This window comes from Oncorhynchus masou, chromosome 33, assembly GCF_036934945.1.
Source record: "Oncorhynchus masou masou isolate Uvic2021 chromosome 33, UVic_Omas_1.1, whole genome shotgun sequence".
Taxonomy (NCBI): Eukaryota; Metazoa; Chordata; class Actinopteri; order Salmoniformes; family Salmonidae; genus Oncorhynchus; species Oncorhynchus masou.
This window is the reverse complement of record NC_088244.1, coordinates 7,566,252-7,587,567: the sequence shown is the minus strand read 5'-3', so window position 1 is coordinate 7,587,567 and position 21,316 is coordinate 7,566,252. Positions and strand designations below refer to the sequence as shown.

At 45.4% G+C, this 21,316-nt stretch overlaps 1 protein-coding gene across 1 annotated transcript; it reads left to right on the top strand.

Moving 5' to 3' along the window:
• The first annotated feature begins 1,359 nt into the window (after window positions 1-1,359).
• Window positions 1,360-15,031, top strand: LOC135527761 (transmembrane 9 superfamily member 4). The gene is made up of 17 exons (XM_064956307.1): window positions 1,360-1,402; window positions 3,490-3,603; window positions 3,920-4,019; window positions 4,233-4,389; window positions 4,490-4,622; window positions 6,424-6,547; window positions 6,725-6,840; window positions 7,274-7,456; window positions 7,694-7,826; window positions 8,135-8,216; window positions 9,010-9,085; window positions 9,201-9,284; window positions 9,574-9,749; window positions 9,922-9,985; window positions 11,858-11,977; window positions 12,167-12,256; window positions 12,393-15,031. Exons 1-17 carry the CDS (start codon window positions 1,367-1,369, stop codon window positions 12,540-12,542), a joined length of 1,938 nt encoding a protein of 645 aa, XP_064812379.1. The 5' UTR covers window positions 1,360-1,366; the 3' UTR covers window positions 12,543-15,031.
• The last annotated feature ends 6,285 nt before the right edge of the window (window positions 15,032-21,316 follow it).

Below are 21,316 nucleotides of genomic sequence, written 5' to 3'. Positions count from 1 at the left end.
TCATTCTAGCCTACATCAAATTTAACATGATGATCTGCAATTTCTTGTAAGAGTAAAGACAAAATATGTCAGATTTTTCAATGTATGAATGATGATATGAAGGAGATTTGATCAGATTTTTCACTGTATGAATGATGATATGAAGGAGATTTGATCAGATTTTTCACTGTATGAATGACAATATGAAGGATATTTTGTCCGATTTTTTTAACAACCTGCTTGAAGTCAAACAAGCAATGACTTAAATTTGTATTTATTTTTTTACAAAAAAATCTACATACAAACATATTTTGAACAGATGTACACTGAACATAAATATAAACGCAACATGTAAAGTGTTGGTCCCATGTTTCATGAGCTGAAATAAAAGATCCCAGAAATGATCCATATGCATAAAAAGCTTATTTCTCTAAAATAAAAATGTGTTTACATCCCTGTTAGTGAGCATTTCTCCTTTGCCAATATAATGGTATGGGCAGGAATACACTACAGAAAGCGAACACAATTACATTTAACAATGGCAATTTGAATACACAGAGATAATGTGACAAGATCCTGAGGCCCATTGTAGCCGAGTGGTTAGAGGTGGCAGGTCGCCTAATGGTTAGATCATTTGGCCAGTAACCGAAAGGTTGCTAGATTGAATCCCTGAGCCGACAAGGTAAAAATCTGTAGTTCTGCCCCTGAACAAGGCAGTTAACCCACTGTTCCTAGGCTGTCATTGTAAATAAAAAAAAATTTCTTAACTGAATTTCCTAGTTAAATAAATCAAATAAAACTGTCATGCCATTCATCTGCCACCATAACCTCATGCTCCACCATGATAATGAAAGGGTCTGGACACATTTCCTGGAAGATAAAAATGTCCCAGTTCTTCCATGGCCTGCATACTCACCAGACATGTCGCCCATTGAGCATGTTTGGAATGCTCTGGATTAACATGTATGACCCGCGTGTTCCAGCCAATATCCAGCAAATTTAAGAGGAGTGGGACAACATTCCACAGTCTGATCTACTCAATGCGAAGGAGATGTGTCGTGCTGCATGAGGCAAATGGTGGTCACACAAGGTACTGACTGGTTTTCTGATCCACTCCCCTACCTTTTTTTAAAATAAAGGTATCTGTGACCAACAGATGCATATCTGTATTCCCAGTCCAATGTGAAACACATAGATTAGTGCCTAATGAATGTATTTCAATTGACTTATTTCCATATATGAACTGTAACTCAGTAAAATATTTGAAATTGTTGTATGATTTGCTTATATTTTGTTCAGTATAAATTGCTGTCACTAGATGACACTAGCTAACGAGCTAGCATTATCAACACATTTTGCTGCTAATGGGGATCACGTGACGTCACGAATGACACGTGTATTCAAGATGGCGGCCGCGGCGATGGTAAGTGAACAGGAAAAATATATATATATTGTTCTTCCAACATCTGTTCCACTATCTACCTTCAAATAGAAGCATATGGTTGTGTTAATATGCGACTGTACTTTTTACCACGTGAAATTTAGAGTCATGATTTAACGACATTTATATCAGCTGTCTTTCTACATTGATTTGTCAACGGTGCAGCAAGCAGGGGATGTTGACGATGCTAGCCAGCCAAGACAACTTGTCAGCTACTGCTAACTAGTTAATGTCAGCTCAGCCCAAAAAATACAATGTACCTAACTAGCTAGTTACCTAGTTCGTATTTTGTATATGGAACAAACATGACATGTATTTCAATTGCAGTTAGACACAGTTCATTAATAATCTCGTTGTGACAGCGTTAGCCTAGCTACGCCAAAGGGCTACTAACGTTAGCTGGCTTTGCCAACAACACAACCATCGTTCTCTAACTTGCCTAGCTACGTACACGCTTGCTAAAAGTTGTACTGGAAATGCGAAACATAGGTAGCTTGCTAGTTCTTTTTTATGTGGCAGCTAGTTAGTTCGAGGACCAGAGCCAGACAAAAGGGGTCAGTTTAACTAGGTAATGTTAGATGGTTAATGCTAACTAGTATGTGGCTGGCAACTCGTTAGCTGTGCATTTCCGGGTTGATGTATGTATTCTATAAGCTTAACCAAAGAGTAAGTTACTCTAAGAAATGGCAATCTAGCTGCTGTTGCTTAGTCGACATGTCTCAACCATATATTTTATATAACTGCTAGCTATTATCAGTGTGGAGATGTTTTCATGCACTCATTCGTATACAGAGTTATGTCACTCATTATTCATTTGGGAATAGATTGATATGATGCATTGGGTTTTTAAGTTTTTGTTATTGTTTTCATCACCAACGGACTACCGAGTGGCGCAGAGGTCTAAGGCACTCCATCTGTGTTGGACTAGTAACCAAAAGGTTGCCAGATCAAATCCCTGAGCTGACAAAATCTGTCATTCTGCCCCTGAACAAGGCAGTTAACCCACTGTTCCCTGGTAGGCTGTCATTGTAAATACGATTTTGTTCTTACCTGACTTGCCTAGTTAAATAAACAAAAATTAAGAGGCGTCACTACAGACACCCTGGTTCGAATCCAGGCAAAATCACAACCGGCTGTGATTGGGAGTCCACAATTGGCCCAGCGTCGACCCGGTTTGGCCGTTGTAGGCCGTCATTGTAAATAATAATTTGTTCTTAACTGACTTGTCTAGTTAAATAAAAGTTACATTAAAAAAAAAAATCTACATTTACCTTTTCACTGTGTTAATGTTTCCCTGTCTATCACATAAATGCTCATCCTCACCCCTCCCAGACCAGTGCAATATGTATGGTTTTGGTCATACATTCATGGCTAGTGGTTGTGTAAACAAGCACTCCACACAGGAAAGGAAAATCAGGCTTGACTGGTGTGATATTAGTTTAAGTGAAAGGGTGATATCCATCTCTCACTCTGTACTAATATTTGACATACTGTTACAGTAACAAAACTGCAAGTAAACCAGAAGATCCTGTTCAAACATTAGGAGTGTCCCTATACAATCATTGGGATGTGTAGACAGTCTTTCATTTGTGACTGGTTAGATGTTAGTCCTATGTAAAGTACAGTCTCAAAGTTGTGTCTCAGTCATCAAGCCACCTTGGATTGTACTGTGTGTGTGCCCAGAAAGCTAGTAAATTTGGATTTGATTAAGATCACGGCCTCTCTCAATTCAAGGGTTTTATTGGCATGGGAAACATGTGTTAACATTAGTTAAGCATCTCTCTCTGTCTCTGTGTGTGTGAAACATTAGTCCCACCTTTACATATTCCAAAGGCATCTCCATTCATTTGATTTCTTAATGTCTAAGCAGCTATGTGGCAACAGGGTCGTTCAATATCAATTCAAATGCATCAACTCTGAGCAACTCTTATCTACCGAGTGTTTTGGTATTCAGGTCCAAAAAGTCACCTTCTGACCTCCTTTTGCCAGGGGCAAACATTTTAGTTCTAATCAAAAGCTTCTTCGTATAGATTTGCCAACTAGTCCATTGACTGTTTGTTGTGTTGAAGGAGACGTGGTTGGCCCTGCTGCTGTTGTCCATGTTGCCTGGAGGGGTCCAGCCCTTTTACGTGCCTGGAGTTGCTCCTATGAACTTCCACCAGAACAGTGCTGTCGAGATTAAGGTAAGTTAAACAACCAAACCTTTTTAGCCTAGTTCGAGCCCTCTTATGCTTCATCGGGTATATAATACTCTATTCTGCCTTGGCTTGTTGTGGTTTCACTAAGTTAGTTAGCATAGTTTTTTGTTTTTTGGGGGGGGGTTTCTAGGTATGATGAACTGTGTTATTGTCTAAGCTTGATAGATGGACTAAAGCTTGTTAGCTCCAAGGCAGACTGGGGTGGATACTAGTATTGGTTCTGTAGCCTATTGGCATGCGTTTGGCAGGTCACGCAGTCAGTCACTCAATTGAAAGTGGCACAATGACCCCCCCCCCACAGGCTGTGAAGCTGACCAGCTCCCGGACTCAGCTTCCTTATGAATACTACTCCCTGCCCTTCTGTCATCCTGATAAAGTGGTCTACAAAGCAGAGAACCTGGGTAAGTAAGCAGCTCTCTCTGTTCTCCTCACATGTAGAAGTGTCATTCTATGCATCTTGTCATCGTTTGGAAGGTTTACTGTGTTGTGTACAGTGTTCTAAAGCATTGATTTGTGTTGTCTTTGTATGGGATTCAGAATAATCTGTTACGCATAAATACCCACACCATGAGCTCCTGCTAACGGTGTGTTTGTTTGTGTGTGTGCGTGCACAGGGGAGGTGTTACGCGGGGATCGTATTGTGAACACCCCCTACTCGGTACTCATGACCCAGGACAGGAAGTGTAAGGTGGTTTGTGCCAAGCTGAAACTCAACGTGCAGCAGAGCAAGCTGGTGGCTGAGCGCATCCAGGAAGAGTACTATGTTCACCTGTGAGTACCCTTCCTTCCTCATTACTCTGTCCAGTAGTCAGGTACCTGTGTAAGTAAGATGCTGCTGTAGACTCCATGGTAATCCTGTCTATAAACTCAGCATCGCAGACAACCTCCCAGTGGCCACGCGACTGGAGTTCTACCCCAACAAAGAGGCAGAGGAGGAGAAGGATGTGGTGAAGGATGTTCAGTTTGAACACGGCTACAGACTGGGCTTCACTGAGAGCAGCAAGGTACAGAACCTGCTTGCTAGTTAGAGAGTATAGACTCATCCGTATGAGATTAGGGGAGTGGGAACTCTGAATTTTGCTTGTCTATTACAGAACAGCTCTTGTTGTCCAGTAGTTATGTTTAGTGTATAAACCTTTGCGTTCTGTAGTCTCTCTACTATAGTTCTACCTACATACAGTTGAAGTCGGAAGTTTACAAACACTTAGGTCAGAGTCGGTAACTTGTTTTTCAACCACACATTTCTTGTTAAGACTATAGTTTTGGCAAGTCTGTTAGAACATCTACTTTGTGCACGACAAGTTATTTTTCCAACAATTGTTTACAGACATATTATTTCATCAATCACTGTATCACAATTCCAGTGGGTCAGAAGTTTACATACACTAAGTTGACTGTGCCTTTTAAACAGCGTGAATTCCAGAAAATGATGTCATGGCTTTAGAAGCTTCTGATAGGCTAATTGACATCATTTGAGTCAATTGGAGGTGTACCTGTGGATGTATTTCAAGGCCTACCTTCAAACTCAGTACCTCATTGCTTGACATCATGGGAAAATAAAAAGAAATCAGCCAAGGCCTCAGAAATAAAATTGTAGACCTCCAAGTCTGGTTCATCCTTGGGAGCAATTTCCAAACGCCTGAAGGTACCACGTTCATCTGTACAAACAATAGTACGCAAGTATAAACACCATGGGATCACAGAGCCGTCATACCGCTCAGGAAGGAGACGCGTTCTGTCTCCTAGAGATGAACATACTGTGGTGTGAAAAGTGCAAATCAATCCCAGAACAACAGCAAAGGACCTTGTGAAGATGCTGGAGGAAACATGTACAAAAGTATCTATATCCACAGTAAAACGAGTCCTATATCGACATAACCTGAAAGGCCGCTCAGCAAGGAAGAAGCCACTGCTCCAAAACCGCCATAAAAAAGACAGACTACGGTTTGCAACTGCACATGGGGACAAAGATCGTACTTTTTGGAGAAATGTCCTCTGGTCTGATGAAACAAAAATAGAACTGTTTGGTCATAAAAACCACCGTTATGTTTGGAGGAAAAATGGGGAGGCTTGCAAACCGAAGAACACCATCCCAACCGTGAAGCACGGGGGTGGCGGCATGATGTGGGGGTGCTTTGCTGCAGGAGGGACTGGTGCACTTCACACAATAGATGGCATCATGAGGATGGATATATTATGTGGATATATTGAGGCAACATCTATCATATATCAGTCAGGAAGTTAAAGCTTGGTCGCAAATGGGTCTTCCAAATGGACAATGACCCCAAGCCTACTTCCAAAGTTGTGGCAAAATGGCTTAAGGACAACAAAGTCAAGGTATTGGAGTGGCCATCACAAAGCCCTGAACTCAATCCTATAGAAACGTTGTGGGCAGAACTGAAAAAGCGTGTGTGAGCAAGGAGGCCTACACACCTGACTCAGTTAGACCAGCTCTTTCAGGAGGAATGGGCCAAGATTCACCCGACTTATTGTGGGAAGCTTGTGGAAGGCCACCCAAAGCGATTGACCCAAGTTAAACTATTTAAAGGCAATGCTACCGAATACTAATTGTATGTTAACTTCTGACCCACTGGGAATGTGATGAAAGAAATAAAAGCTGAGAATTTTCTCTACTATTATTCTGACGTTTCACATTCTTAAAGTAAAGTGGTGATCCTAACTGACCGAAGACAGGGAATTTTTATTAGGATTAAATATTAGGAATTGTAAAACTGAGTTTAAATGTATTTAAACTTCCCGACTTCAACTAACCACTTGTCCTTCATTCTGTTCTCTCTACTATAGTTCTACCTTCACAACCACCTGTCTTTCATCATCTACTACCACAAGGAGAAGCTGGAGGAGGAGGAAGAGCACAACTACAGAGTTGTACGTTTTGAGGTGGTTCCCCAGAGTGTCAAGGTGGAGGGTAAGTTGAGCTGGTTCTCCACAGTGTACAGGTGAAGTTACACAGCACCCTGTCCAGTCTGAGGTACGAACGGTTTATTCCAGCCCAATAAACACAGACAAGCGTTAGATAATACAGCCTGTGTTTCTAGCCTTCCCTTCCTATTTGTTAATTGTCTCTGTCTGGATCCTTCTGCAGACCTGAAGGCCGATAAGGGGTTGTGTACCCTGCCTGAGGCCACTAACTCAGCCCCTCAGGAGATTGACCCCTCCAAGGAGAATGAGGTTCTCTTCACCTACTCTGTCCGCTGGGAGGTAAGTGGCACGGTCCTTCTCTGTGTGGGCCCTTCTCTGTGTGGGCCCTTCTCTGTGTGGGCCCTTCTCTGTGTGGGCCCTTCTCTGTGTGGGCCCTTCTCTGTGTGGGCCCTTCTTTAGGTCCCAGAGTCTGAGCAACAGTAAAGATTTAGAATTGTTATCTGTAAAGTTTTGAGATGTTGGGATACACTTGAAATAAAATGGGACTTGACTTGGCTAGCTACGTTGTTGGTAGGGGTCCTCAACACTGAGGAATGTGCTTATTTATGATGGTTCTTTTGTGTTTTCTAGGCTCCTGCCTTGATTATGTAATTGCTTGTCTTCTAATGGAAGGTCCTCTAGACAAAGATTCCTTGGTCTCGTTGGGACTCTGCCTAAAGAATTATCAGTGGCCTGACTTGACCCCCTGTTTGTCTCTCCCTCCTCCCTGTAGGAGAGCCAGGTGAAGTGGGCATCTCGCTGGGACACCTACCTGACCATGAGCGACGTGCAGATCCACTGGTTCTCCATCGTCAACTCAGTGGTGGTGGTCTTCTTCCTCTCTGGGATCCTCAGTATGATCATCATCAGGACCCTGAGGAAGGATATCGCCAACTACAACAGAGAGGATGACATAGTAAGAGACCCCACTCACTCTGCTAGACATGACATGGCTTTGGCATTTGACAGCACTTTGTGTGCGTGTGTGGGTATGGCTGCAGCTGCAGGGAGAGTCTCAGTTAAATAATTGTGAGACTGAAGAGATTAGGATTTTAAAAATGTGCCATATGTCCACCCTCTCGAGGTGAGTATTTACTTCCTGTTGTGGGTAGTGTGTCTCTAAGATATCTTGACCAATGCCTATCTTCGATAGGAGGACACCATGGAGGAGTCGGGCTGGAAGAATGTCCATGGTGACGTGTTCAGACCTCCACAGTATCCCATGATCCTCAGCTCTCTGCTGGGCTCAGGCATACAGCTCTTCTGCATGATTCTCATCGTCATCTGTGAGTGTGATCTGTAAACAGACTTTGAGAACCTCGTTTCAAAAGCACTCTTATTTACCAAGAAAACTGAAACCATATCATGACCAAGACTTGGCATCTATAAGGTCTTATTTATGCATACATGTAAGCGATGACATGATGAATGTATATATATTAGTTACACACACACACACACACACACAACGAGTCAAACGTTTGGACAAGGAATTGTAATCTCTGGATTTGGTTCAGCCACTACAGCTGGAGACGAAAGCCTGGTCGCCTGTGTGTCTCTGACATGGAGCTGTTGTGTTTTATCTGTCCTGTAGTCGTGGCCATGTTGGGGATGCTGTCTCCTTCCAGTAGAGGGGCCCTGATGACCACTTCCTGCTTTCTGTTCATGTTCATGGGGTAAGACGAGAGAGAGTCGCCCTCCTTATGTCTCAGACCCAATCCCAAAATGGACCCCTACGCACTTGTGGAGATCTGAGAGGATGTGTTGGGTGTAAACGATACTGTAAATCGCTCAGCTATGCCGCATCTCTGATAGGCTAGTTGGAATTTTCACCATATTACTTATACCAATCAAATCTTCACGTGCATAGGGGTCCATTTTGGGATTGGGCCTGAGATATAAGGAGGGTGACTCTCTCTGTCTGTTTGGGAATGGGCCTGAGACATAAGGATGGTGACTCTCTCTGTTTGGGAATGGGCCTGAGACATAAGGAGGGTGACTCTCTCTGTTTGGGATCGGGCCTGAGACATAAGGAGGGTGACTCTCTCTGTTTGGGATTGGGCCTGAGACATAAGGAGGGTGACTCTCTCTGTTTGGGATTGGGCCTGAGATATAAGGAGGGTGACTCTCTCTGTTTGGGAATGGGCCTGAGACATAAGGAGGGCGACTCTCTCTGTTTGGGATTGGGCCTGAGACATAAGGAGGGTGACTCTCTCTCTCTCTGTTTGGGATTGGGCCTGAGACATAAGGAGGGTGACTCTCTCTCTGATTGGGCCTGAGACATAAGGAGGGTGACTCTCTCTCTCTGTTTGGGAATGGGCCTGAGACATAAGGAGGGTGACTCTCTCTCTCTGGGAATGGGTCTGAGACATAAGGGGGGTGACTCTCTCTCTGATTGGGCCTCTGGCTGTCCTCTGTCTGCTGTCTATACACTGGCAGAGGCATCAGTAGGACTATTTTTGCTTCCAGTGTGTTCGGTGGATACTTCGCTGGCAGACTCTACCGCACGCTGAAAGGACATCGGTGGAAGAAGGGTGCTTTCTGTGTGAGTATTTCAAATGAACAACTATCAATGACTAATGACACATTATTTCGAATCAAACTTCGTGTCCGGTTGCCTACTATTCATGTGTGACTGCGTGTTTCTGCTGTGCCTGCAGACGGCCACGCTGTACCCTGCCGTGGTCTTCTCCATCTGCTTCGTCCTCAACTGTTTCATCTGGGGAGAGCACTCGTCTGGAGCTGTGAGCTCGCTAGTCTGCTACATACAGGCCCACTGTATATCAACACATTCACTGTCTGTAGGACCACTGTCTGTAGGACCACTGTCTGTCTGTAGGACCACTATATTTGACCCAGAGGGCCATTGGTTTTTCACACGAGACATAGATAATGTCAAATCCACATGCTTTACAATTCTCCACAGTGACCCGGAATACACTGACTATCATCCACACATTCAGTCGACCGCCCTCAGAACAAGGACGGGTGTTGTGGACCATATCAACCTGTGACGTCGTCTTCCCTCCTCAGGTCCCCTTCACCACCATGCTGGCTCTCCTCTGCATGTGGTTCGGTATCTCCATGCCGCTGGTCTACTTGGGCTACTACTTTGGCTTCCGCAAGCAGCCGTACGATAACCCCGTCCGCACCAATCAGATCCCTCGCCAGGTGCCTGAGCAGCGCTGGTACATGAACAAGTTTGTGGGGTGAGTGTCCTTGTCCATCCTGCCTACTGCTCTGCAGCAATCCATGTATACTCTTCTTTTCGTGTAAAACGTCCTCTTATATTCAGTCGTAGAAGTTCGTTAAACACAGTGGGGGGGGGGTTTTATTTGTGTGTTTTTGTTTAACACATTTTCTCTTTTTCCCTTCCCGAAGAATTCTGATGGCTGGGATTCTACCGTTTGGTGCCATGTTCATTGAACTCTTCTTCATTTTCAGTGTGAGTAGAAGTCCTCTCCTATTAGCCTGTTGGAATAGGAATTTCCAGGTGAACAAACAAGCGAGTTAATCAGAATTCATTGCAGTTTATTATATAAAGGTGTCACTGTATGGTGATTGGCTCCGAGCTGTTTTCGCTGTAGAAACAAAATGCATCTTCTATCGTTTCTTATGACCGACAATAACTTTTGAACATCACGTCAGCAATTACTAACCTCAATTCCGGCTTCGACTTTGACTCATCTTCCCAGGGTTCTTTGTGTACCGCTGACCCAATCTTTGGGCCACCCAAGAGGAGAAATGGGCGGGGAAAAGGGCAGGAGAGGGGTGTGCTGTTGAGACGTAAGGCGAAGGAAAACAGGCCTCCGCTGTGTTCAGTCACTTGATAAATAAAAACGGATAACCTCCGATCGTGGATTTGCTAACAGGACTCTCACAACAGCAATATGTTTTTCTGAAGATAGCCCTGGAGGGGTATCCAAGTCGATGGGTTCTCCATTCACCGAGCAGACAGGAGATTGCATTCCGAGAAATCCAGAGGGGGAAGTCTTTTCAACAACAGATGGTGTGTTCTACAGCTGCACCATCGAGAGCATCTCGATTGGCTGCATCACCACTTGGTACGGCAACTGCTTGGCGTCAGTCTGCAAGGCGCTACAGAGGGTAGTGCGTACGGCACAGTCCATCACTGGGGCTTAGCTCCCTGCCATCCAGGAGCTCTGTACCAGGCGGTGTAAGAGGAAGGCCCTAAAAAAAATGTCAAAGGCTCCAGCCATCCCAAGTTCCAATGGCACGTGGTGTTAGCTAATCAAAGTTTATCATTTTAAAAGGCTAACTGATCATTAGAAAACCCTTTTTGCAAGTATGTTAGCAAAGCTGAAAACTGTTGTTCTGATTGAAGAAGCAATAAAACTGACCTTCTTTAGACTAGTATCTGGAGCATCAGATGCCCTTGAGCAAGGCACTTAATCCTAATTGCGCCTGTAAATCCCTCTGGGTGACATTGTCTGCGAAATTATATCTATATATTTTTTCATATATCTGGTCAACACAAGACCACGGGACCGGATGGTATTCCAGGGTGTGTTTTCAGAGCATGCTCAGGCCAGCTGGCAGGCATCTCTAGTCATTTTCAACCTCTCCTTGTTCCAGTCTGTGATTTTCCCCACAAGTTGACCACCATCATTCCTGTCCCCAAGAACTCTAAGGCTACCTGCCACAATGACTAGCACCCTGTAGCACTCCTCTGTAATCATGAAGTGCTTTAAGAGGTGGGTTATGGCACGTCAACTCCAGCCACCCAACCGATGATGCCATCTCCACTGCGCTCTACTACCTGGGCAAAAGGAACACCTATGTGAGAATGCTGTTCATCGACTACAGCTCAGCGTTTAATTAAACACCATAATGTCTTCTCAAGTTCATCACTAAGCTCAAGACCCAGGGACTGAGCACCTCCCTCTACAACTGGATCCTGGACTTCGTCATGGCCAGGTGGTGAAAGTAGGCAACGACACTTCTGCCACGCTGACCCTCAACACGTGGGCCCTTCAGGCTTTTGTGCTTAGCCCCATCCTCCCTTGGAGTGGTGCTTGGCCACCAACTCCCAACTTTGCTGACGACACTGCGGTGGTAGGCCTGATCACCAACGGCGACGAGACAGCCTATAGGGAAGAGGTTGGAGACTTGGCGGTGTAGTGCCAGGACAACAACCTCTCCCGTTAAGCAAGAAAGACCAAGGAGTTGATCGTGGACCACAGGAAACACCTCCATCCACATTGATGGGCTGTAGCAGACGAATAACCAATCAGATCTGTACGTGGCCCTGGTCTACGAGGTGTTTGTCTGACTGTAAGCTGTTCTCCCTCTGCAGGCCATCTGGGAGAACCAGTTCTACTACCTGTTTGGTTTCCTCTTCCTGGTGTTCATCATCCTGGTGGTGTCCTGCTCCCAGATTAGTATCGTCATGGTCTACTTCCAGCTCTGTGCGGAGGTGAGACGGGGCCCTGCTGTGTGGGTGTATAGATGGGGCTTTTGCATAGTAAAAACCCTGTGTGTGTGTGAAGAGAAGTTCAGAGACAGTGGAACTGGATAGAGGAGACGTGTGGTATAGTAGTATGATGAGTGGGTCGCTCCACTAGTTGTGACGTCACAGAGTTGCCAACTGTCTTGTCTCCTGCAGGACTACCGCTGGTGGTGGAGGACCTTCCTGGTATCAGGGGGCTCGGCCTTCTACGTCCTTGTTTACGCCATTTTCTACTTTGTCAACAAGGTAAACGTCAAAGACGTATTGAGATGAGGTTTGAAAGCAAATTATTATTTTTTTAAGCATGCTTAGATTGGCTGGTAGCTGTTTAGATTTGGCTGGTAGCTGTCTAACAAGTTGACGTTGTGTTCCTCTCTTCCAGCTGGACATCGTGGAGTTTATTCCTTCCCTGTTGTACTTTGGCTACACGGCTCTCATGGTCCTGTCCTTCTGGCTCCTTACAGGGACAATCGGCTTTTACGCAGCGTACATGTTCATACGGAAGATCTATGCTGCCGTCAAAATCGACTGACTTGGTTTCTGCTGCTTTTTTTTTTTTTTTTTGCCACATTTTCTTGTTCGGTTTTTAATTTTTGTCATGTTCGTGTCCAGCAAACACTGACTTCTGTGTATGGAAGGAAGGAAGCATGAGGTGGGTTTTGTGGAACAGTGCCACCCACAGGCATAGGGAGAGAACAGCAAGATGACGCTGCCTGCTAGCTCGACGCCCCCCCCCCCCCTCCCTCCCTCCGTTATTGGTGTCCACAGAGACAGAGTTCCTTTGGGACAGTCCATGTTTTTCCTGTGGTTCACCTTGGACACAACATGGGCCAATTGAAAGTCTCTCTGTGTTTTATTGTCTGCTTTTTTGGAAGTTGGACAATCAATGAAGTGGTTCAGAACTTCACTTTGTTTTAAAATCAGTTCTCTGTAAAGATATTTTAGTCTGACCTTTGTCTCTGTTTCTTTCTCGCTCTCTCTGTCTTTCGGTCTGTCTGTGTCTGTCGGTCTCTTTGTGTGTATCTCTCTGTGTGTTAGTTAGTAAGGTTAGTTTATTTGAGTTTATAATCTTTATTCCAGATGGTTGCGAGGTCACATGGTGGTAATGGCACTAAAAATTATTTAGTTTAGCTTGGAAATGGAAATCTAACATTGGAACAAGGATATTACAATATTCTGTTTTTATTGCGGTTCCCATGTCCTGATGTGACCATTTCAACCACAACTGAAAATCAGACTCTAAATGTTTTTCCTGGAGAGAGAGAATCTCTCACGTTGAGGTAACCGATTGTGTAAAATTAAATTCTCCTCTGTGATCAATCTGATGTTGCTAGGGAAGTCGAGGCTTAAGGTGGTTGAAATATTAAATGTTATGGAACAAAAAAAGTAAATGTTGATGGAAAAGTAGTATTTCTCATCTTCAAATCACCTTTCTAGTTTATGAGCTTTTAGCCTAGGGGGAAAAATGACTTGTTTTAAAACAGTTGGACACCATTACATTACGAGTCAATGTAAACAGCTCCGTGGTCTCACTAAACTATGCATTTGAGTGATCTTTTGTTTTGAACACCTAGTTCAGTGAGACATACCTGCTATTCTAACTGAAGGTGTCGGTTATCCCTGAGCATCAATGTCTCTACTAGGATCGCCTTAGCAACACAGAGTTCTGTCAATGAGCCTCTGAATGGAGCACAGTTGTTTCCCATAAACAACCTCTAAATTAAGGACGGTTGTGTTTCCCATAAACAACAGGCCCAATCAGTGCTGTACAAGGTTGCCAATGTGTTTTAGATTCAGTGGATAGGAATGAGCTGGTCCTTCACTGGGTTTACTCTATCTGGCTGTCTTTACACAAGTAGCCCACTTCTGATATTTTCCCCAATTATTGGCAAAAGAGCTTATCTGATTGGTCAAAATGCCAATTATTGGCAAAAGAGCTGATCTGATTGGTCAAAATGCCAATTGTTGGCAAAAGAGCTGATCTGATTGGTCAAAATGCCAATTGTTGGCAAAAGAGCTGATTGGTCAAAATGCCAATTGTTGGCAAAAGAGCTGATCTGATTGGTCAAAATGCCAATTATTGGCAAAAGAGCTGATCTGATTGGTCAAAATGCCAATTGTTGGCAAAAGAGCTGATCTGATTGGTCAAAATGCCAATTGTTGGCAAAAGAGCTGATCTGATTGGTCAAAATGCCAATTATTGGCAAAAGAGCTGATCTGATTGGTCAAAATGCCAATTGTTGGCAAAAGAGCTGATCTGATTGGTCAAAATGCCAATTGTTGGCAAAAGAGCTGATCTGATTGGTCAAAATGCCAATTGTTGGCAAAAGAGCTGATCTGATTGGTCAAAATGCCAATTGTTGGCAAAAGAGCTGATCTGATTGGTCAAAATGCCAATTGTTGGCAAAAGAGCTGATCTGATTGGTCAAAATGCCAATTGTTGGCAAAAGAGCTGAATTGGTCTGCCTGTGTAAACACCGGCTCTGTTACCCAGATTCCCACCGGGGCTTCACACCGTCTTGTAGCTGGAGTTCCTCTGAAGGTCGAGACTGAAATGCTGAACATTCTGCATGTTGAAACACTGGCCCGACATAACAGATGGAATGTTCCTTTTGGGGTGTTGGGGACTAAAAACATTTAAAGACCTTTCTATCTTGGGTATATTTTACTCTATGTCTCTGATTACACCGGCAGCCCAACTCTTCTTTTTTTTTGTCTCTTTTTTTTTTTTTATCTAAGATGATCTGATTGGTCAAAAGAGAAGAAGAAAAATATATCAGTATTGAGCTGCCTGTGTAAACGAAGGCTATAAAACTTTATTCACAGTGCCAGTTTCCCAGGCCCAGATTAAGCCAAGTCCTGCACCAAAAATGATGATCCATGGACTTTTTTTAAGTCCAGGAAAAGGTTTAAATAAAATTGAGAGCTGAGCTTTCAGGAACATAACCTTGAGGTCAACATTACTACCCCACTAGATTCTTCACCTGTTTTTTTGTTGTTGATTAAAGAGCATAGAAACAGTCTTGTAGAGGTGTGATTTTCACACAGCAGAGGGTGTTGGGATAGAAGTGCACTGGAAGAGAAAGGGAGGGAACCGGTGCTGAGAGGGAACCGGTGCTGAGAGGGAAAGGGGGGAACCGGTGCTGAGAGGGAAAGGGGGGGGGGGGGGGGACCGGTGCTGAGAGGGAAAGGGGGAGGGAACCGGTGCTGAGAGGGAAAGGGGGAGGGAACCGGTGCTGAGAGGGAAAGGGGGAACCGGTGCTGAGAGGGAAAGGGGGGGAACCGGTGCTGAGAGGGAAAGGGGGGGAACCGGTGCTGAGAGGGAAAGGGGGAACCAGTGCTGAGAGGGAAAGGGGGAACCGGTGCTGAGAGGGAACCGGTGCTGAGAGGGAAAGGGGGAACCGGTGCTGAGAGGGAAAGGGGGGGAACCGGTGCTGAGAGGGAAAGGGGGGAACCGGTGCTGAGAGGGAAAGGGGGAACCGGTGCTGAGAGGGAAAGGGGGGGAACCGGTGCTGAGAGGGAAAGGGGGGGAACCGGTGCTGGGAGGGAACCGGTGCTGAGAGGGGAAAGGGGGAACCGGTGCTGAGAGGGAAAGGGGGGGAACCGGTGCTGAGAGGGAAAGGGGGGGAACCGGTGCTGAGAGGGAAAGGGGGGGAACCGGTGCTGAGAGGGAAAGGGGGGGAACCGGTGCTGAGAGGGAAAGGGGGGGGAACCGGTGCTGAGAGGGAAAGGGGGGAACCGGTGCTGAGAGGGAAAGGGGGGGAACCGGTGCTGAGAGGGAAAGGGGGGGAACCGGTGCTGAGAGGGAAAGGGGGGGAACCGGTGCTGGGAGGAACCGGTGCTGAGAGGGAAAGGGGGAACCGGTGCTGAGAGGGAAAGGGGGGGAACCGGTGCTGAGAGGGAAAGGGGGGGAACCGGTGCTGAGAGGGAAAGGGGGGGAACCGGTGCTGAGAGGGAAAGGGGGGAACCGGTGCTGAGAGGGAAAGGGGGGGAACCGGTGCTGAGAGGGAAAGGGGGGGGGAACCGGTGCTGAGAGGGAAAGGGGGGGAACCGGTGCTGGGAGGGAACCGGTGCTGAGAGGGAAAGGGGGAACCGGTGCTGAGAGGGAAAGGGGGGGGGAACCGGTGCTGAGAGGGAAAGGGGGGGAACCGGTGCTGAGAGGGAAAGGGGGGAACCGGTGCTGAGAGGGAAAGGGGGAACCGGTGCTGAGAGGGAAAGGGGGGGAACCGGTGCTGAGAGGGAAAGGGGGGGAACCGGTGCTGGGAGGGAACCGGTGCTGAGAGGGAAAGGGGGGGAACCGGTGCTGAGAGGGAAAGGGGGGGGGGAACCGGTGCTGGGAGGGAACCGGTGCTGAGAGGGAAAGGGAGGGAACCAGTGCTGAGAGGGAATTACTCCATTCTGGGTGAATGATAATACAGTGAACCACTGAATGAATCATACCTCTGCCTCCTGTCTCCACTCTCCCTTAACAGCTTATCTGTGCATCTCTCTCACATTCACCTCTACATTATCCCATTGGCCATCTCTCTCGCATTCACCTCTACATTATCCCATCGGCCATCTCTCTCGCATTCACCTCTACATTATCCCATCGGCCATCTCTCTCACTTTCTCCTCTACATTATCCCATCGGCCATCTCTCTCACATTCTCCTCTACATTATCCCATCGGCCATCTCTCTCACATTCCTCTACATTATCCCATCGGCCATCTCTCTCACATTCCTCTACATTATCCCATCGGCCATCTCTCTCACATTCTCCTCTACATTATCCCTTCAGCCTTTTCCTCACCTGGGCCCAACAAACAACATTTCAGGAGATAATTTCTACAGATGTTCTTTTGATTGACATGAGATGTGTGTGAATGACAGTCTACTATGTATGTAAATGCAAAGCGTTGTATTGTTTTTTTTTTTCTCCTGTTGTGGGGCTCTGACTGTGTATAAAGATCATGTCATTGTTTTAGCCAAAAGCATGGTTTTTAAGAAACTTTTTTTTTCTTTTTTTCCCACGTTCTCTTTACAGAATGTCCAGTTATATAATGTATGAAACAAATAAAGTGCTGATTCGTTGGAATTTGAATAAGTCTCCTTTTATCTATTCATTTATGCCATAAATGGTTGTCTGCTGGGATTTTGTGCGTGTTCACTTTACATTCACTAGATAAAGCCAGAGTAATGCTGAAGTGCCATTGCCGTGTTGTCTCTATGCTGTGTGTCTTGAGGGTTGGTATCAGATTACACATTGTGTATTAACACCATATTTGAGTTTTATTTTATCTATAGCAGTCTGTATCCTGTAAATGTAGGAGAGAGTGTTCCTATTAGTGTAGGTATACATAAACTCAGCAAAAACAAATGTCATCTCACTGTCAACTGCGTTTTATTTTCAGCTAACTTAACATGTGTAAATATCATATGAACATCAGATTGAACAACTGAGACATAAACTGAACAAGTCCCACACATGTGACTAACAGAAATGTGTCCCTGAACAAAGGGGGGTCATTATCAAAAGTAATAGTCAGTATCTGGTGTGGCCACCAGCTGCATTAAGTACTGCGGTGCACCTCCTCCTCATGGACTGCACCAGATTTGCCGGTTCTTGCTGTGAGATGTTACCCCACACTTCCACCAAGGCACCTGCAAGTTTCCGGACATTTATTGGGGGAATGGCCCTAGCCCTCACCCTCCGATCCAACAGGTCCCAGACGTGCTCAATGGGACTGAGATCCAGGGTCTTCGCTGGCCATGGCAGAACAATGACATTCCTGTCTTGCAGGAAATCACACACAGAACGAGCAGTATGACTGGTGGCATTGTCATGCTGGAGGGTCATGTCAGGATGAGCCTGCAGGAAGGGTACCACATGAGGGAGGAGGATGTCTTCCCTGTGACGCACAGCATTGAGATCGCATGCAATGACAACAAGCTCAGTCCGATGATGCTGTGGCACACCGCCCCAGACCATGATGGACTCTTCACCTCCAAATCGTTCTCGCTCCAGAGTACAGGCCTCGGTGTAACGCTCGTCCCTTCGACAATAAACGTGAATCCGACCATCACCACTGGTGATACAAAACCGTGACTCGTCAGTGAAGAGCACTTTTTGCCAGTCCTGTCTGGTCCAGTGACGGTTTGTGCCCATAGGCGACGTTGTTGCCGGTGATGTTTGGTGAGGACCTGCCTTACAACAGGCCTACAAGCCCTCGGTCCAGCCTCTCTCAGCCTATTGCGGACAGTCTGAGCACTGATGGAGGGATTGTGCGTTCCTGGTGTAACTCGGGCAGTTGTTGTTGCCATCCTGTACCTGTACCTGATGTTCGGATGTACCGATCCTGTGCAGGTGCTGTTAAACGTGGTCTACCACTGCGAGGACGATCAGCTGTCTGTCCTGTCTCCCTGTAGCGCTGTCCTAGGCGTCTCACAGTATGGGCATTGCCCTGACCACATCTGCAGTCCTCATGCTTCCTTGCAGCATACCTAAGGCACGTTCACACAGATGAACAGGGACCCAGGGCATCTTTCTTTTGGTGTTTTTCAGAGTCAGTAGAAAGCCTCTTTAGTGTCCTAAGTTTTCATAACTGTGACCTTAATTGCCTACCGTCTGTAAGCTGTTAGTGTCTTAACGACCGTTCCACAGGTGCATGTTCATTCATTGTTTATGGTTCATTGAACAAGCATGGGAAACAGTGTTTAAACCCTTTACAATGAAGATCTTGTGAAGTTATTTGGATTTTTACAAATTATCTTTGAAAGACAGGGTCCTGAAAAAAAAGGTCTGTTTCTTTTTTGCTGAGTTAACGTGTAGGTTAGCTGCATATACCTGTATGACATCATACTGTAATTAGGGTGTACAATGGCTTAACTCAAGTAACAAGACCCATAGCGGTGTCCAGTCTGTCAAATCACCTGTGTAGAGCAGTGTGGTGTAGTGATCTCTAGGAATGTACAGGACCTTCAGAAAGTGTTCATATCCATTGTTCCACATTGTGTCACAGCCTGAATTGAAAATTGATCAAATATATTTTTTCTCAATATACCCCATAATGACAAACTGAAAACATGTATTTAGAAATGTTTGCAAATGTAAATACAGAAATATCTCATTTACATAAAGTATTCACACTCCTGAGTCAATACCTTGTAGAAGCACCTTTGCCAGTGATTACAGCTGTGAGTCTTTCTGGGTAAGTCTCCAAGAGCTTTGCACAGATGGATTGTACAATATTTGCACATTATTCTTGAAAAAATTCTTTACAGTTTTGTCGAGTTGGTTGTAGATCATTGCTAGACAGCCATTTTCATGTCTTGCCATAGATTTTCCAGACAATTTAAGTCAAAAACAAACTACCCCACTCAATGTCATCTTGAAAGCAACTCCAATGTATATTTGGACATGTGTTTTATGTTATTGTCCTGCTGAAAGCTGAATTTGTCTCCCAGTGTCTGTTGGAAAGCAGACTGAACCAGGGTTTCCTCTAGGATTTTGCCTGTGCTTAGCTCTATTCCTTTTCTATTTACCCTAAAGAAAGAGAGTCCTTGACGGTGACAAGCAAACTCATAACATGATGCAGCCACCACCATACTTGAAAATATGAAGAGTGGTACTCAGTGGCGTGTTGTGTTTGGATTTTCCCCAAACATAACGCTTTGTATTCAGGATATTGTTCATTTCTTTACCACATTTTTTGCAGTTATTTTAGTGCCTTGTTGCAAACAAGATACATGTTTTGGAATATTTGTATTCTGTACAGGCTTCCTTCTTTTCACTCTGTCATTTAGGTTAGTATTCCTCAGTTTTCTATCACAACCATTAAACTCTACCTGTTTTAAAGTCACTATTGGCCTCATGATGAAATCCCTGAGCGGTTTCCTTCCTCTCCGGCAACTGGAAGATATAGGACGGACGCCTGTATCTTTGTAGTGACTGGGTTTATTGATATACGATCCAAAGTGTAATGTATAACATCACCAGGCTCAAAGGTGATGTTCAATGTCTGCTTTTTTGTTTTTACCCATCTACCAATAGGTGCCCTTTTTGCGAGGCATTGGAAAACCACTCTGGGTCTCGACCCCGCCCTGTGCAACTGGGTACTGGACTTCCTGACGGGCCGCCCCCAGGTGGTGAGGGTAGGTAACAACATCTCCTCCCCGCTGATCCTCAACACTGGGGCCCCACAAGGGTGCGTTCTGAGCCCTCTCCTTTACTCCCTGTTCACCCACGACTGTGTGGCCACGCACGCCTCCAACTCAATCATCAAGGTTGCGGACGACACAACAGTGGTAGGCTTGATTACCAACAACGACGAGACGGCCTACAGGGAGGAGGTGAGGGCCCTCGGAGTGTGGTGTCAGGAAAATAACCTCACACTCAACGTCAACAAAACTAAGGAGATGATTGTGGACTTCAGGAAACAGCAGAGGGAACACCCCCCTATCCACATCGATGGAACAGTAGTGGAGAGAGTAGCAAGTTTTAAGTTCCTCGGCATACACATCACAGACAAACTGAATTGGTCCACTCACACAGACAGCATCGTGAAGAAGGCGCAGCAGCGCCTCTTCAACCTCAGGAGGCTGAAGAAATTCGGCTTGTCACCAAAAGCACACACAAACTTCTACAGATGCACAATCGAGAGCATCCTGACGGGCTGTATCACCGCCTGGTACGGCAACTGCTCCGCCCTCAACCGTAAGGCTCTCCAGAGGGTAGTGAGGTCTGCACAACGCATCACCGGGGGCAAACTACCTGCCCTCCAGGACACCTACACCACCCGATGTTACAGGAAGGCCATAAAGATCATCAAGGACATCAACCACCCGAGCCACTGCCTGTTCACCCCGCTATCATCCAGAAGGCAAGGTCAGTACAGGTGCATCAAAGCTGGGACCGAGAGACTGAAAAACAGCTTCTATCTCAAGGCCATCAGACTGTTAAACAGCCACCACTAACATTGAGTGGCTGCTGCCAACACACTGACACTGACTCAACTCCAGCCACTTTAATAATGGGAATTGATGGGAAATTATGTAAATATATCACTAGCCACTTTAAACAATGCTACCTTATATAATGTTACTTACCCTACATTATTCATCTCATATGCATACGTATATACTGTACTCTATATCATCGACTGCATCCTTATGTAATACATGTATCACTAGCCACTTTAACTATGCCACTTTGTTTACATACTCATCTCATATGTATATACTGTACTCGATACCATCTACTGTATCTTGCCTATGCTGCTCTGTACCATCACTCATTCATATATCCTTATGTACATATTCTTTAT

Bases quoted from the DNA above. Each gene is read 5' to 3' on its own strand.
- LOC135527761 (XM_064956307.1), top strand. From the start codon at position 1,367: ATGACACGTGTATTCAAGATGGCGGCCGCGGCGATG. The intron at 4,020-4,232 runs GTAAGTAAGCAG...GTGCGTGCACAG, and splicing joins CTACAAAGCAGAGAACCTGG to GGGAGGTGTTACGCGGGGAT. The intron at 9,750-9,921 runs GTGAGTGTCCTT...CCCTTCCCGAAG, and splicing joins TACATGAACAAGTTTGTGGG to AATTCTGATGGCTGGGATTC.